Source organism: Mustela putorius, unplaced genomic scaffold (genome assembly GCF_011764305.1).
Source record: "Mustela putorius furo isolate JIRA1106 unplaced genomic scaffold, ASM1176430v1.1 tig00003869_pilon_pilon_pilon, whole genome shotgun sequence".
NCBI lineage: Eukaryota > Metazoa > Chordata > Mammalia > Carnivora > Mustelidae > Mustela > Mustela putorius.
Genome location: NW_025422021.1, coordinates 12,519,961 through 12,536,724, shown reverse-complemented (window position 1 = coordinate 12,536,724; position 16,764 = coordinate 12,519,961). Strand labels below are relative to the sequence as shown.

At 36.5% G+C, this 16,764-nt stretch overlaps 1 protein-coding gene across 1 annotated transcript; it reads right to left on the bottom strand.

The window, feature by feature from the left end:
* Positions 1-4,451: 4,451 nt before the first annotated feature.
* Positions 4,452-14,732, bottom strand: SPC25 (SPC25 component of NDC80 kinetochore complex). The gene is made up of 7 exons (XM_004744011.2): positions 14,628-14,732; positions 13,649-13,801; positions 13,489-13,554; positions 10,585-10,731; positions 10,031-10,135; positions 6,540-6,638; positions 4,452-4,773 (listed from the first exon to the last, which is right to left on the bottom strand). Exons 2-7 carry the CDS (start codon positions 13,785-13,787, stop codon positions 4,649-4,651), a joined length of 681 nt encoding a protein of 226 aa, XP_004744068.1. The 5' UTR covers positions 13,788-13,801; positions 14,628-14,732; the 3' UTR covers positions 4,452-4,648.
* Positions 14,733-16,764: the final 2,032 nt, after the last annotated feature.

Below are 16,764 nucleotides of genomic sequence, written 5' to 3'. Positions count from 1 at the left end.
GACTCTTAATCTCACAGAACAAACTGAGGGTTGCTGGGGGGAGGGGGGTTGGGAGGAAGGGTGGGATTATGGACATTGGGGAGGGTATGTGCTTTGGTGAGTGCTGTGAAGTGTGTAAACCTGGTGATTCACAGACCTGTACCCCTGGGGATAAAAATAGATGTTTATAAAAAATAAAAAATTAAATAAAAAATTGCTGAGGTCTATCATGTAGGGCCTTAACCTAGAAAAACAGCTAAGCAATTGGATCCTACTAATATAATTTGAGCTCCAAATCAAGCTAGGTCCACAAAATAAAAAATTGAGTTTAGATATGATTTTATATATTCATTTAAATGTCAATATATCAACAAATATGAAGATCTGCTTAGGAAAACCGTATTTTTTTGCTCATCGTACTGTCCCTGTTAAAATACTACCTTGGGCCAAGCCCATGACAAAATAGGAGAGGACTTTGTTAGGCACAAGCCCCACATGCCTCTCTGGAAACCAAGGAGCTGACGGGTGCCATTTCCCTCCCCCACTCTTCAGCATAAACACAGAGCCACCTGAGGGAAAGCAAGTCAGCCTGGCCACTGACTACCTAACTTGCTTACACTAAGCCCCCCACCCCACACCATGCTCTGGTGGGACTGCCCTTTTCAGTCAAGCTTGTCTCAGTCCCAATGCAGCAGGCCCCTCCCCCCAGAAGATCAGCACAAACCCCTAACAACACCAGATCTCCCATCCAGAGTTCTGCAGGGCTTCAGTTCTCAGTTCTGGTGGAGAGGGGGTCAGGTCTCATTTTGCAAGTAGAGTAGAGCACACCTTGTTAAAACTCACCACAGTCAAGCCAAGGACCAGATACTGCCCACAGTAGTCAAGGAAAACCTCTGCAGACCACTGCCCTAAAGGACAGAGAAGCCAAAACACAACAGTGGAGTGCACACAGCATATAATGTAGATACTCTGTGAAGAACCAGGCCCTGGGCACTACATCACCTATTCTTCATAAGGCCATTCCTTTAGGGGTAGAAGACCTACTGCTTTTCCAGCATACAGAAGAAGGCAGAGACTTAAATCAAATACCAAGATGGAGAGCTTTAACCCAAATGAAAGAAGAAGATAAGGTCATGGCCAGAGACCTAAACAAAACAGGTGTAAGTAACATGCCTGATGAAGAATTTAAAGCAATAATTATAAGGATACTCACTGGGCCTGAGAAAAGAATAGAATACATCAGGGAGACCCTTACCACAGAGATAAAAGAGTTGAAAAAAGAATCGGAGATTAAGAATGTAATAAACGAGATTGGAAACAGGCTTGATGCAATGAACAGCAGGCTGGAAGAAGTAGAGGAATGAATTAGTGGCCTAGGAGACAAAATAATGGAAAATAATAAAGGTGTATAAAAGAGAGAAAGAATTATGCAACATGAGAATAGACTTAGGAAACTCAGTGACTCTATCAAATGTAATAACATTTGTATTAGAGGAGTCCCAGAAGAGAAGGAAACTTGGACAGAAAATTTATTTCAATAAATAACAGCAGAAAACTTCCCTAATCTGGGGAAGGAAACAGACATTCATATCTAGGAGACACAGAGAATGCCCTTCGAAATCAACAAAAGCAAGCCAACACCTAGACATATTCTAATTAAAATTTCAAAATATAATGACAAAGAAAAAAATCTTAAAAGCAGCAAGACAGAATAATTCCTTAAATTACAAGTGAGAACCCATAAGGGTAGCTGGAGATTTCTCAACAGAAACTTGGCAAGCGAGAAAAGAATGGCATGATATATTCAAAGTGCTGAATGGGAAAATCTGCAGCCAAGAATATTCTATCCAGCAAGGCTATCATTCAGAAAAGGAGAGATAAAGAGTCTCCCAAAGAAAAACTAAAGGAATTCATGACCACTAAACCAGCCCTGCAAGAAATATTAAAGGGGGTAGGGGATGCCTCAGTTGGTTAAATGTCTGCCTTCAGCTCAGGTCATGGTCCCAAGGTCCTGGGATATAGCCCCACATTGGGCTCCCTGCTCAGCAAGGAGCCTGGTTCTCCCTCTCCTGCTCCCTCTGCTTGTGCTCTCTCTCTCTTTCAGTCTGTCAAATAAATAAATAAAAACTTAAAAAATATATATATTAAAGGGGACTCTGAGTATAAAGGAGAGATAAAAAATGATGAAGACAAGAAAGAATCAGAGAAATTCTCCAGAAATAAAATGGCAATAAATTATCTATCAATAATTACTTTGTAAATGGACTAAATGCTCCAATCAAAAGACATAGGATATCAGAATGGATTTAAAAAAAAGAAAGCCATCTATATGCTGCCCTATAAGAGACTTATTTTAGACCAACAGATACCTGCAGACTGAAAGTGAGGGGGTGGAGAAACATTTATCATACAAATGAAAGTCAAAAGGAAGTTGGAGTAGCAATACCTATATCGGACAACCTAGACTTTTTTGTTCTTGTATTGTTTTTAATCCTGCTTTGGTATTAGGGTAATACTGTCTTCATAGAATAACTTTGAATGTGTTCCCCCTATTCTATTAAATAATAGAAATCTATTAAATAAGATTTTAATAAAGATTTTCTTCTTCCTTTTTTAAATATTTGATAAAATTCACCAGTGGAACTATGTAGTCTTGGACTTATCTGCACTGAGAGATTTTTGCTCCCCACTTCAACTTTCATTCTTGTTATTGGTCTAAGATTTCTCATTTCTTGGATTCAAGATTCATGATTCGATTTTGGTAACTCACGCATTTTTAAGAATTACCTTAAATTTTAAGAATTACCTTTTTTTCCCCTCTAACTTATCTGATTTGTTAGTATATAGCTGTTTATAGTAATCTGTTATCACACTATGTATTTCTGGGGTACCTGTTGCATTGTTTTCTAGTTTTCATTTTGGTTTTTGAGTCTTTTTTTCCCTTAGTGTAAAGCATTGCCTATTTTTTTTTTTTTTTTTTTTGAAAAACTGGTCATTACTCCCAATGTTATGTCATTGCTTATTCTGATCTCTAGTTATTTCTGATTTTTATTATTTGGTTCCTCTACTAAACTACAGTTGTTTCTTCTTTTTCTAGTTCCTTGGGGTGTAATGTTATTTCAACTTTTTTTCTTAATATAAGCATTTACAGCATAAATTTCACTCTGCTGTCTGATTTTGCTGTACTCGATAGGTTTAGGAAATACTGTTTTCTTTCTCATTTGTTTTGACATATTTTGATTTGCTCTTTATTTGGCCCATTGCTTGTGCATTAGTGTGTTCTATATTTACACATTAATATTAAAAATAAAAATGTAGGTTGTACACACTCCAATCTCTAGGGCAGTTTATTAGCCTTTATCTCTGCAGAAATAATATCAACCAATGATTCCTAAAAGTGGTCTGGACAATAGGATGGATCAGTGTTAACATTCCCACCAACCCACAGCATTCTTCTCAGATAAATTCTACTGCTACATGATAGTGAGCAGAGCTCTGAGCTAAGTCCTAGACAGGAAAGGCAGCTGAGGGGAAGTGCTCTGAAACTCTCTTCCTACTCTAACTAGATAACTGGCTGGAAAAATACCCCTAGACTTCAGGAAGTGGCAGAAGGAAGTGGAGGCATGGAGGCCATTGTTCCATGGCTTTTAGTTGTGCCCAAAATATTCTGAACCAGTATTGTGTTTTTCCATTACAGACAGCATACCTGAATACAACCAACTTCACAAGGAAAGTATAGTGACAAAAATAGAACATTAGAACAAGTTGACATTTGAACTCTAGTCTCTATTGAAGACTCCAATATGTCAAACTTATATTCAGACCACAATTAAACAGTATAAATGTTATAAAATGGAAATGCATTGTAAACTTTCTACATTTGGGTTTTCAAAAATATGCCCTTTTTGAGTATCTTAGCAGAATCCTGCCAACCTTCTGAGGTGAAGGTTTGCCCTTCATTTTAACTATAGATTCCTTTTGGTGTGAGAGAAAAGTATTCTTTCCTTTATGAATAATAGTAGATAGTAGTATTTATTTTGCCAAGTACATTTCAAAATTTGCTATCCTTAGGTTGGACCCACATTCCTAATTTTTTTATTACTAGTCTGTGGCCTTAAAAAGCTTGGAGGGGTGCTTGGGTGGCTCAGTCGGATAAGTACCTGCCTTCGGCTGCGGTCACGATCCTAAGGTCTGATCAAGACCCACATCAGGATCCCTGCTACTCTCCCTGCTTGTGCTCTCTTGCTCTCTCTGGCAAATAAATAAATAAAATCTTTTAAAAAAATAAAAAATAAAAAGCTTTGAAACCAATGAGACACAGTGTCAGTTGTACAAATTCCCATTCCCAGGCTAGCCTTAAATTACCCATGCCTGCCATTTAAAAATATGTATATACACACACATACATACATACATACATATACGTAGTATACTATCTCTCACTTTAGAAAGGACACATTTGACTTTATAAATTTTATTTCTTAAGATTTTAATTAAAATAATTTAAAGAAATATACCACATAGAAATGTTAGAGAAATACAAAAGAATTATAGGCAAATAATGGATAATGAGAATTTCTTTAAAAGAGATACACAATGATAAGAAAAAAAGAGAGAGAGATATACAATAGGGAAGAAAAATAAACAGTTTTTATATACTATTCATACATTAATTATAAACCATAGCAGTAAAAGCTTTCCGAACATTGGCAAGAAAAGCCGAGAAATTGTTGGTCTTCCTTACATTCTCTTGGAATTCTGTCAGGCACTCAAGATGAGGAGAACTATCTGACACTAGGAGAAAAAAAAAAGATAATTTGAGTGAGGTTTTTTTTATAGAAGAGAAGTGTTTCTAATTTAGATGCTTTCATCTGATTCAAACATTTCAATTCCATTTTACTGAGATGCTTTGAGCACAGAACAATAGATACACTTGATTTTCATATCCTAAACTATCTTTGGACCTGCTCTTTGTTTAATCTCTAAATATTAAAATCTTAAGTACTACAATCTTACTTTAAATGTAAACAGATGGTAGTCAAGGGATTGAGGAGCTTAGTAGTAAAGAACAGAATGCCATTTCCCATCATCTTTCTATACATTATATTTTGACTAAACTATTTTAATAGGTGTGTGTGTTGTTTTTTTAAATGGTTAATCAGTTTTCTCTGTAAACCTTTGGCTTGGCTTTTAGTTTCTGGTCACTACATCAAAAAAGAACAACTTTCAATGCCAGCTTTTAATAACTTATAATTATGGGGAAAATCTAAGCTTTTTAAAGTTTTCATTAGAAAATGTGACTGCTATTCTAAAAGTGGTAATTATAGGGTTTACTAATCACATGAGACACAAGTCACAAGTAATAGTACAGTTCTCACATGTAGTTGTATAAAATGGTACGTCTTGGGAGCAAGTCTCCAGTGAGGGTGGTCAAAGGAAAGGAATGATCCCGCTTTCTCTCCCAACAATTTGGGAGAGATTTTTCCAAGAAGAAATTCGACGATGCCAGATTTCCAGCTTTGGTTGAGATTGTTTAGGAAACAAGGACCATGACCATGAGGGAAAGATTAGCAAAGAGCACTAGGGTCAAAATCACACTATAGATTCTATTTTAGTACACTATTAAATACTGTGGTACTATGTAGCAAGAGAGAATATACAATTTGGAGAACACTAAAAACCTAGGTATGTGGTTTTTTTAGTTTGCTTTTTAAAATTTAGCTTTCATTGAAAGATATTCACTGAGAGAGAAAAAAAAAATCTGTACATGAATTAGATTCCTAAAATAAAGAAATCCCTGAGAATGAGGACCGAGTCACCAGGGTACATCAGGGAGACAACTCAGCAGTTCTCCTGAGTGCTTATCTGCTGTAAGTGCCTTTAAGCTGAGAACACAGGTCTAATGAGCTGAGAACCATTTTCCTGAACTCCAATAAATGAAAAGTTACTTTAAAGGGGGCATTAGAAGAATAAAAAAGGAGATAAGTATATTTCCATTCTCTTCTTGTCCCCCCTACTATCAATCATATATATTCCCCAGAAATCGATGACCTTCTTTCTGGTCTGCTGGAGAATCAGTAAATGAGCTACATTATCAATGTATGGGATTTTTCAGGAGATGGTAATATTTCTTAAATTGATTTTTGAGAAATAAATGATTACATTCTGATGACTTAGCATTTGCTTTTAAAATCACCTACTTGTATAAATTATAATATTCACATTTACATGGTTATATCCTTTACAGCTTTAGCTTTAAGTTCTTTAAAAGGCTAATTCCCACTTGTGTATGAAGTGCAGTGATCTGTGGTCTTTAAGACTTTTCTGCCACTGAGGCACTGCGCCATCCTGAAGAGAAAGTACATATTAAGGATCCTACATAATAACTGTAAATCACTACTATACTCACAGCCTTTAGAAGACAGTATCCCATGAAGCAAGACTGGCAAAAAAGCACCACCTTGTGGGAATTACTTTCTGTCATATTACTCTGTATGTGGAATCAGAGAACATTTGAGGATGCCACCCTTAAATGCCATTTAAGAGATAGGAATACATACCTTCATACTCCCTGGCTTCATTTAGGTGGAGGGAAAACATAAATGGGTTCTCAGGATGCTTAGGGTCAATATTAGTGAATATAAACTGTAATTTATCACCTGAAAAGAGAGATTAAATTATTTGGTATGAGAACATTTTATCATGCCAAAGCTTTCCATGGAGATGAGCCTTCTTACCTCTGTCCTTAGTATTTATATGCTAAATACACACACACACACACACACACACACACACACACACAAGTAAACCAAGCCTCCAAATGTACAAGTTACAAGTTAGTTTTAAATGAACTATAGTTTAAATGATTTTAAAAAGCATGAGTAACGAAAGAAAACAACTGATAAATTGGACTTCATCAAAATTAAAAACTTTTGTCCTTCAAAGGGTACTACCAAGAGAGTAAAAAGATAATCTACAGAATGGGAGAAAATATTTGTAAATCATATCTTTGACATGGATTTAATATACAGGATATATTTTAAAAAACCACAAGTGAACAGCCAAAAGAAAAGCAACCCAATTCAAAAATGGACAAAAGGACTTAAATAGATATTTCTCCAAAGAAGAGATACAAATGGTCAGTAAGCACATGGAAAGATGGTCACCACCACTAATCACTGGGGAAATGCAAACCAAAAACCACAGTGAGCTATCATTTCACACCTACCATTAGAGTTGTAACAAAACAAGAAAAGAAGAGTGTGGATAAAGACATGGAGAAATTAGAACCCTGCTGGTGGGAATAGAAAATGGTGCCTAAGCTGAAGAAAAGTTTGTCAGTTCCTCCAAAAGTTTAAATCGAGAATTACAATAGGACCCAGGGACTCCATTTCAAGGGGTATACTCAAAAGAACTGAAAATAGGGACTCAGGTAACTTTGCCAATGTTTATAGCAGCAGTATTCACAGTAGCCAAAAGGTGATAATAACCATGTGTTCACTGTTACATGACTAGATAAACAAAATACAGTATATACATACAACAGGTCATACAAAAAGTGATGAACTTCTGATATGAATCCAACATGAATGAACCTTAAAAACATGCTAAGTCAAACAATCCAGATGCAAAAGAACAAATACTATATGATTCCACCTATATGAAATACTTGGAATAGGTAAATTTATGGAGACAGGAAATAGATTAGAGGTTATCAGGGGCTGGGGGAGGAGGAATAAGAAATTATTGCTTAATGAGTATATAATTTCTGTCTGCAGTGATGAAACATTCTGGAAATGTGGTGATGGTTACACAGCACTATGAATATAATTAATGTCAACAAACTGTATGATAAAAAGAGTTAAAATGCCAAATTCTAGGTCATATAGTTTTACCACAATAAAAAATGTACTACTGAACAGATTTAATCTGACCTTTTCTACATAGTAATCCAGTCTTAATGAGTTTTCCAAAAGACATCCAAATGCTCCCAAAAGAGTAAATGCCCATTAGAAATTAAAAATGGCAACCACAAAGTAGAAACTTACATACATTTTAATTTTGCTCTACAGCATAATTAGGAAATCTCATTTTTAAAATGGTTTTAATTACAAAAAGTAATACTCAGAAATTTTGAAAAACATTTCTTACATTTGTATTCAAAATGAAATAATTACATTAGTACAAGAGATTTCCTAAAAAATACTTATTTACTTATTTAAGAGAGGGGTGGGGAAGGGGAGAGGGAGAGAGAATCTTAAGCAGACTGCACTGAGCAGGGAGCATGACACCTGTCACGGGGTTTGATCTCACAACCCTGAGATCATGACCTGAGCCATAACCAAGAGTCTGTCACTTAGCTGACTATGCCACCGAGGTGCCCCCCAGTACACCAGATTTTTAAAAGTGTTAATAGTAATGGGAGGGATACATGCCAAAGAGAAAAAAGACTTCCTAAAATAATGAAGGGTTTAATTTGGGTTCTCTTCTTTAAAAAACATTATTTCCTGACTTTGGGGGCTATGAGAAAGTTCTATTTTTAAATCTAAAATAATTTTAAAGCCTTCTTGTTCAAAAAAGCACCTCAGGATGACAGTAAGTCTCCAATGAATCAAAAATTCAGAGTTGAAATTTGTATTTCCCTCTAATCAAAAGGTTCGCATTTTTATTAAAAGCTTATTCCAACAGGTGATGGGCCAGAGAAAAGACTAATAGATATATGAATTGAAAGCCCAGACAAAGAGATATAATTAAGTATACAGAAAAAAGGTTTACCTTTCCAATAATAACCAAAGAAATGCATTTAAAAATAAATGCTCCAATATTTTCTAGTCAACTGCCAAAAAATCAAACACAAACAGACTTTAAAAACTACAACTCTGACAAGAAGACAATGAAGTGGGTACTCTATACATTGTAGAGAGTTGTGCACAAAAGAATTAATATGGCAGGCCTGATGCTGTTATCATTAAGACTCTTAAATAAAAGGCCTGCTTGCAAGATGGTCGTTGGCTAGTGTGTTGCCCGCTGCCCCCCAACCACCCCAGGTTTGAAGAGTCACTAGGAAGACTCATAGGACTCTCCACAGGGTCATACTCAGGGCTATGATTTATTACAGTGAAAGGCTATGGCAAAATCAGCAAAGGGAAAAACATATGAGGTGAAGTCCAGGGAAAACCAGCACAAGCTACACGAGTCTCTGATGGGCTTCCCTGGTAGACAACACTTTACAGGTATTGTCACATTCAGTGCTAAAGGAATTAAGCGCAGTGATTCTGTACTTGATCTTAACTCTGCTGGGTTAAGATTCTTAAAAAATTATGCCTGAAAAAGTGTTTCTTTTAGACTTTGCCCCAGTGCCTTTTTGGGGCTGTTTTTGTTTTTGTTTTTTTTTTGTATCCTCTTGGCAATAAATCTGAGCCATGAATAGGACTATATGCAGAGCCCTATAAGTCCTTCTAGGGAATCACCAAACCAGACAGTGATCTTGGGGACTGCTAACACAATGAACAGTGCTATAAACTGGCATGTACACTACATACAACAGCTATTAAAATATTTACATGCTTTAACCCAATAATGCTTCTCTGGGAATTCCATGGAAATTATACAAAAGAAATGGAGAAGTCTGTATTCATTGTAGTACTTCTAAAACTGAAACACAGGCAGAATCCAAATATTAAGTTAGAAACAAACCTGTATTAAATGAGATAAAAGACTGGCTAAATTAAGACACATTAGTGGAATGAATTATTATACCACGATTTTAAAATTACCATAGGAAGGCTATAGCAAATGGAAAAATGCTAATCATACAATACCAGTAAGAACAAGGAACAATCATGCCAAATATACATTTATTAAAATACCGGATGATAAATAACCAAGGCATCAGTAATGATGTTAAGATGATGAAAAATTTTTTAATTCTTTCCTATTTTCTAAAAAGTTAATAATGCTGTCATTATTTTCTTTGACAGCATTTTTTAAATTCTCTACTTAAGATATACCTTTCTAATCTCTTATGTTTTACTTACATTAATATACATACCATAAATTTTACGAATTTCTAGTCCAAGTCGATCTTTATATAAATCTGCAGATTTCTGTAGTCTTTTCAACCTCTCTTCATTAGCTTTGTTAGCAGCAGAAATAGCTAAGATTAAAAAAAAAATACATATATTTGAATATGAAATTTTTTTAGACGAAGAGACTTTACAGCATAAAGAATGTGCCTAATGGTTCCTGGCAGAGAATGTGTGATCAATAACTCTGTTACATGAATTATACTATGCCTTCTCCAGACAAATCTTATTTAGTGAAACGGTCTCCCACTCTGCTTAATTAAGCTCCCATATCAATTGCATTATGGTTCTAGTTTTAAGAGAAATCAAAAGGACCTTTAAGTAAAACAAGAGAAAATAAAGCCCACTTAGCTAACTTCACACGGCTTCCTTGCCGAAATGAGTAGCTGGCTATGCCCGCAAGATATGTTACCCATTTTTAGTAATGAACTGGAGTGAAGGCAGACATACAGAATTGTGAACCATCATCACTCTGAAATTTAGGTTAATGTTTTAAATATGCGTACAACTGGAAACTTACTTTCCTTCTTCTTAGCATATTCCTCCTTAAGATCCTGAATATTTGAGGTCAGTACTTCCAGTTCTTGCTTTTTGTCTTTTATTCTAGCAATCAACCTTAACAAGTTATCTTTTTTTTCTTGAATGACGCTATTCTGCCTGCAGATTTCTGTAAGAAGCACAAAATGTTAGTTAGAATATATATAGTTTGCTCTCCAACATCTATCACAGATAAGGAATACTGACTTTATCATAAGATCAATAATGTTTTAATTGATAAGTGCTTCCTAATGGTTCAAAAATTATAAAAACAGAAAGAAAAAAAAATCCTATTCTTTTCTATTTGCATTTGAAAATAAAAGACCCTTGCAGCTTTGCTTTTCAAATAAGTATATAAAGTATAAGTATATAAAAACAACCAAAATCTGGACAATGCTTTTACACAGCACTTTGAAGAAACAGTTCATTCTAATGTTATATTAATGATTTTGGAAGATACCAGAAAAACAGAAAGAAGTGTCAGAGGAGAGGGAGGGAGACAGAGAGGAAGGAAGGATGAAAACTCATTTACATTGATACTAAACAAAACATCCAGGAATAATCTAGATCAAGAAGTATGTAGGCCCCATAAGAAAAAAAGGGGCAAAACCTGTCTGAGACATGTATTTGATTTGACCTGGATATATGGAAAGACATTTTATGCTTCTAATTATTATAAAGATGTCAATATTTCTCAAATTCATTTTTTTTTAAGATTTTTATTTATTTACTTGACAGACAGAGATCACAAGTAGGCAGAGAGGCAGGCAGAGAGAGCAAGGGAAGCAGGCTCCCCGCTGAGAAGAGAGCCCGATGTGGGGCTCGATCCCAGGACCCTGGAATCATGACCCAAGCCGAAGGCAGAGGCTTAACCCACTGAGTCACCCAGGCGCCCTCCAAATTCATTTCTATATTTAATGCAGTCCCAATGGAATTTGGAGGGAAGGGAAAGGGAAGATCTAGAAAAGTATTATAAAATTTATCTGACGAATACACAGGTGAGAATAGTTAAGGAAATATGGTAAGAAAAATAATGAGGATAGAGACCTGTCCTATTAAAATTTAACATCTGTGATATCGGCACTTTTAATACAATAGTGGGGTACCAGCTGAAGAAATGACATACAGTTTAAACAAAAACAGCATTCCCAAACAAACACTGGTGGATTTAAGAAATTAATATGAAAAATGAAATATAAAATCAAGTGGTAGATGGTTCCCCAAACTGTGCTGAAATTCAAAATAAATTCCATATTTATTAAATATTTAAATATAAAATGAATTCTTGCAAAACCTAAAAGACGGTATCCGAATATAAAGTTAGTTCTATGGGGAAAAAGATCTTTTGGGGGCACCTGGGTGGCTCAGCTGTTAAGCATCTGCCTTCGGCTCAGGTCATGATCCCAGGGTCTTGAGATCGAGCTCCACATTCAGCTCCCTTCTCAGTAGGAAGCCTATTCTCCCTCTCCCACTCCCCTACTTGTTTCCTCTCTCGCTGTAGATTTAGATTTTTAAAATCTAAAAAAAAAAAAGAGAGAGAAAGAAAGATCTTTTTATTCAAAGGCAAAAAGAAATCAAAGAGAAAGACATACACTAGCTACATAAAAGTTAATAAATGGGCAAAAAAACCTTACATTTGATTCAAATAAGCATAAAACTCTACTATATGCTAGGAACTTTGTTCAACACCTTATATTTTTATAAATTTACTTCAATTTCACTATAATACATTTTGAAGGTCTAATTTAAAAGAGGAAAAAGCAGTTGGCTGACTTGCTTAAACCTTTATGTGCTAGGATACAATAAATAGTAAGACAAAGATTCAAACTCAGGACTTGATTTCAAAGACCATGCTTTGAGCACTAAATATTCTCCCCCAATTGTTCTTAATCTAAAGAAGACGCAAATATAAATTCCTAAGACAAAAACAGACAAAGGAATAAACAGAAGAAATGTAGACTGCAGATGGTTAATAAATATGAAAGACAATTTAATCTAAATAGTAATCCCAGAAATGCAAATAAAGCAATGACATACCAATTTTCATTTATTATAATGTTTACAAAAATAATAGCTAGTGTTGAGAAGAATGCAAAATATTGGAGTTCTTGTGGCATATTTTTGACATTGCAAAACGAGTCTTTTTTTTTTAATTTTTTATTATTTTTTATTTTTTTATTTTTTTTGCAAAACGAGTCTTAAGAATATTCATGTCCTTTGATTAGTTATTTCATTTTTACAAGTAACCTTAAGAAAACAAGATATGTGAAAGTATTTATACACAAAGAATTGTTTTCAGTATTATTTGCAATGGTGAAAAACTGAAAACATCCTAAATGGCTAATAGGTAAGGCAGCTTAGAAAGTAAACACAGGTAAAAGGCCAGCATATAGCCTACCACGGCAAGAACAACAGGAAAAATATGGAGAAAAACAGTCAAGAGTACTAACCCTACCTCCAAAGAACTAAGGAACTCCAGCTTTTCAAACCCTAGCCTATGATTTCCAATGGGAAAACAAATTCATTTTTCAAATAACTGGCATTTACACATCAGCACAGATGAATCTCAGAAGCATACTGTTGAATTTAAAAAAGGAACAAAATACACACAAAAATGCCATTTATATAACATTCAAAAACACAATACTAAATATTGTGTCCTATAATACTCTATAATGTTACCTTCTGGAAGGTGTGAGAAGAGAAAAGTAGAGGTGCAAAGTTCTATTTCTTAAGCTGAGTTGTAGGTACACAAATGTTTATTAGTTTTATATATGTGTGTGTATAACACACACACACACACACCCACAATACATTGTTTTACTGGTATGAGGGATTGCATAAAGAAGTTCAATCTAAAAAAAAATCTCTGTGAACTATAGCTTACGATTTTGATACTCCAAAAACATCTCAACCATTCGTTCTTCTTCCTTTAATTTCACAGACAGCTTTTCTGAAAGAGAAGTTGGAATTGAAGTTTTAATTCAGCTGAAAAAACTAAAAAGCAAGAACAACAAAACAGCATGTTACAAGTTAACCTCCGTTACCTGCACATGCTTTGATGGAGTCTTTGTAGGTATCTCTCAGTCCCACCATCTGACAGGAAGTGTCACTGACACTGCTTTTGAATTTATTCCAAAACTCATTTATGCTTTTATCAAACAGTGCGAGTTCGTCCTCTATCATTTTGGGAGAAAATGCTACAAAACAAATAGAACATCGTATTTCTTATGAGTTACTGAAATCAAACCAGGCTCATCTTCTAATCAATCCTATTTTGGCAGTGTGACCTTTGCTAGAAAATAGTTAGCAGCTTACTTTTAACTCTAGAAATTCCCGGGCAGATCAAGCCCCCTGGGCTCAACCACGGTTCAAACTCAAGATTCCAGGAAGGACATCTTTACCTCCTAGGGATCCGTCAGTAGTGTAACTGCACAAGACACTCGCACAGCTCTATGACCTTGGGGAAATGATTCTGACCCCGTTTTCTCACAAGTAAAATTGGTAACTTCTACCCAACTCTGAGCATTTGAATTCCGGCCTGCATGGCCAGGTCCCACACGGACCGCCCCCTCTCCTAGGAGAAGACCCCACAGGAACCCGGCCTCTCCCTCCCTCCAAGGTCAGGAAAAGGAGCGCTCAACAGGCCACGGGAGTGGGAGTTTAGTGGGCTTGGTCCAGGAAAGGTACAAGTCAGCCGCACTCTCTGCGCCTTAGGGGCCTCTTTTGTAAAACAAGGTCCGGTAAGGCGGCAAGCTCCCCCAGTTTTCTGTATCGCTAAAACTCTCCCCCAAACCTAAAACCTTCCCGGACGGGCCACAAATCTCTCGTTGGCTGAAACCCGGAACCTGTCAGCCTCACCGCCGCCCACCCCGACGAGTCAACAAACCGAGCATTTCACAGACCTCCTTCCCGAAAATAAATCCCGCGCAGAAACCCACTTTCCCTTAGAGCGACAGGCGGATCCCGAAGCCCTAGATCCCACCTCCCTCATCTTCTCCAGGATGTCGGAGCCCCGCCACCTACCCACAAAAGACCCGAACCAATTCGAGAAAAACCGAGTTTCCAGAACCAAGTCCGGCAGCCGCGCTGACTTTCGTATTTCAAATCTTAGGGCGCCTTGCTCCTCCCGCCCCCGGGGCGTCCATTCGCCTTTGGATTGGCTGATAGCTACGCTTTTCATGAAGGGATTGGTTGATCTAGACCTCCGGTATTCTCGCGAGAGGATAGGGGAGAGTGCATTCTGGGATTTGTAGTTTTTTTCCTGAGACACAGCGGACTCTCTGCTCTGCTTGGTAAAATACTGATTAATAGCTCCCGGAGGGACTTGCCCCAGCACAAGGCATTCATCATTTTCAAATAAAGCCTTCTGCAACAAATTTAAGTATTGAACTTTAATCGAAGTCTGTTGCCAAATACATTCCCCTTTCTGTAAATCTAGAGTTAATTTTAAAAAAATAAATAAATAAAGCTAGGGGCGCCTGGGTGGCTCAGTGGGTTAAAGCCTCTGCCTTCGGCTCAGGTCATGATCCCAGGTGGGATGCAGCCCAGCATCTCGCTCTCCGCTCAGCGGGGAGCCTGCTTCCCTTCCTCTCTCTCTGCCTGCCTCTATGCCTACTTGTGATCTCTATCTGTCAAATAAATACATGAAGTCTTAAAAAAAAATAAAGCTAATAAAAATACCATTGCTTAATCGGTCTCCTCATTTAATAACTTTTCATTGGGAAGTGATTGGAACATTACTGTTTGTTGGCTTCTAATATGAACCTTTTTTTTAAAGATTGTATTTATTTATTTGACAGACAGAGATCACAAGTAGGCAGAGAGGCAGGCAGAGAGAGAGGAAGAAGCAGGCTCCCCGCTGAGCAGAGAGCCTGATGCGAGGCTTGATCCTAGGACCCTGGGATCATGACCTGAAGGCAGAGGCTTAACCCACTGAGCCACCCAGGCGCCCCTAATATGAACATTTCTTAAGTCTCTGGTTTTGACCATGTGAAACAGAAACAAAGCGCAGTACCTAGTACTGGTATTACTTGCCCCAGCAGAAACTCAATGACACAAAACTCTTTATTGACAAGTTTCTTGGTATCTACACTCTCTGATAGTCTGTGTTGCAGATAAAAGTGAAAAGAAGCAGGGAAGCCAGAAGTAATTCAAGATTTTTAAACTGTGATATTTGTAAGATAGTGATGCTGTTGGCAGAATGGAAATCATCTTCGTGATTGTTTTGGTGTGCTGAGGGAGGGGTGATGCAGGGAGGCAGAGGCAGGAGAGGATATTGTTGGGAGATCCAAGTGTTAATATTCCTTAGGCATGTTACTTCTTTAGTTAATTCAACAGTGGCTAACTGCTCCAACTCTGTAGTAAGACTGCCTGAGTTTGAAATCCAGGCTCCATCATTTACTAAGTTTGATGTTGAGTAAGTTGCTTGGCCTATAGGACCTTAGTTTCCTCATCTGTAAAGTGAAGGTAACAATAATAATAACACCTTCTTCCTCCATATACCAAATCAGAAGACTAAAAGACGTAATAAATGTAAATACCTTAGAAGAGGTCCCTCTAAGTACTCAAAGTGGTTTCTTGTTTTTATGATTTTATATCCCACCTATGCAATAGACTGTCATATTAAAACACATATTCTTTCTTAGAACAAAATCCAAGTTGGTAAAGAAATAAGAGAAATTCTTGCAATTGAATACTCACTTTAGCTAAGGCAATGCATATGGCTCCCATTACAAGAAAATCACATTACTTGTTGAATTCTGACCTTAAGGAAAGATTCATTCTGCTATGTCTGGAAAAGTATAGAATATATTCCTTCCACTCAATCCAAGTTGAATTAGCTAGTTAGGTGTGGTTATTTAGCATTATCCATTTAATAATTTGCCAATATTGCTCAAATATAACAACTTCAGTTTCAATATAATGGATACTAAACTTCAAACAGTAGTCTGAAAACATTTTTAGTGATTTCTTTAAGCCATTACTATTTCAAGATAATAAATTATTTCCCCAGCTTGGAATAATGTTTGGATCATCTCTTTAATGCATTCCTGATAGAATCTGGTAAAACACAACTGATCTATGAGCAAAATGGAAAAAAAAGTTTATTAGCAAGACTGTGAGATATTCACCACTGACACAAGGCTACAACTATATCTCT

Excerpts from the sequence above, each read along its gene's own strand:
- SPC25 (XM_004744011.2), bottom strand. The coding sequence starts at position 13,787 with ATGATAGAGGACGAACTCGCACTGTTTGATAAAAGCATAAATGAGTTT. Across the intron at positions 13,555-13,648 it reads CTCCATCAAAGCATGTGCAG|AAAAGCTGTCTGTGAAATTA; the intron begins GTAACGGAGGTT and ends CTTCTCTTTCAG. Across the intron at positions 10,732-13,488 it reads GTTTTTGGAGTATCAAAATC|AAATCTGCAGGCAGAATAGC; the intron begins GTAAGCTATAGT and ends TGCTTCTTACAG.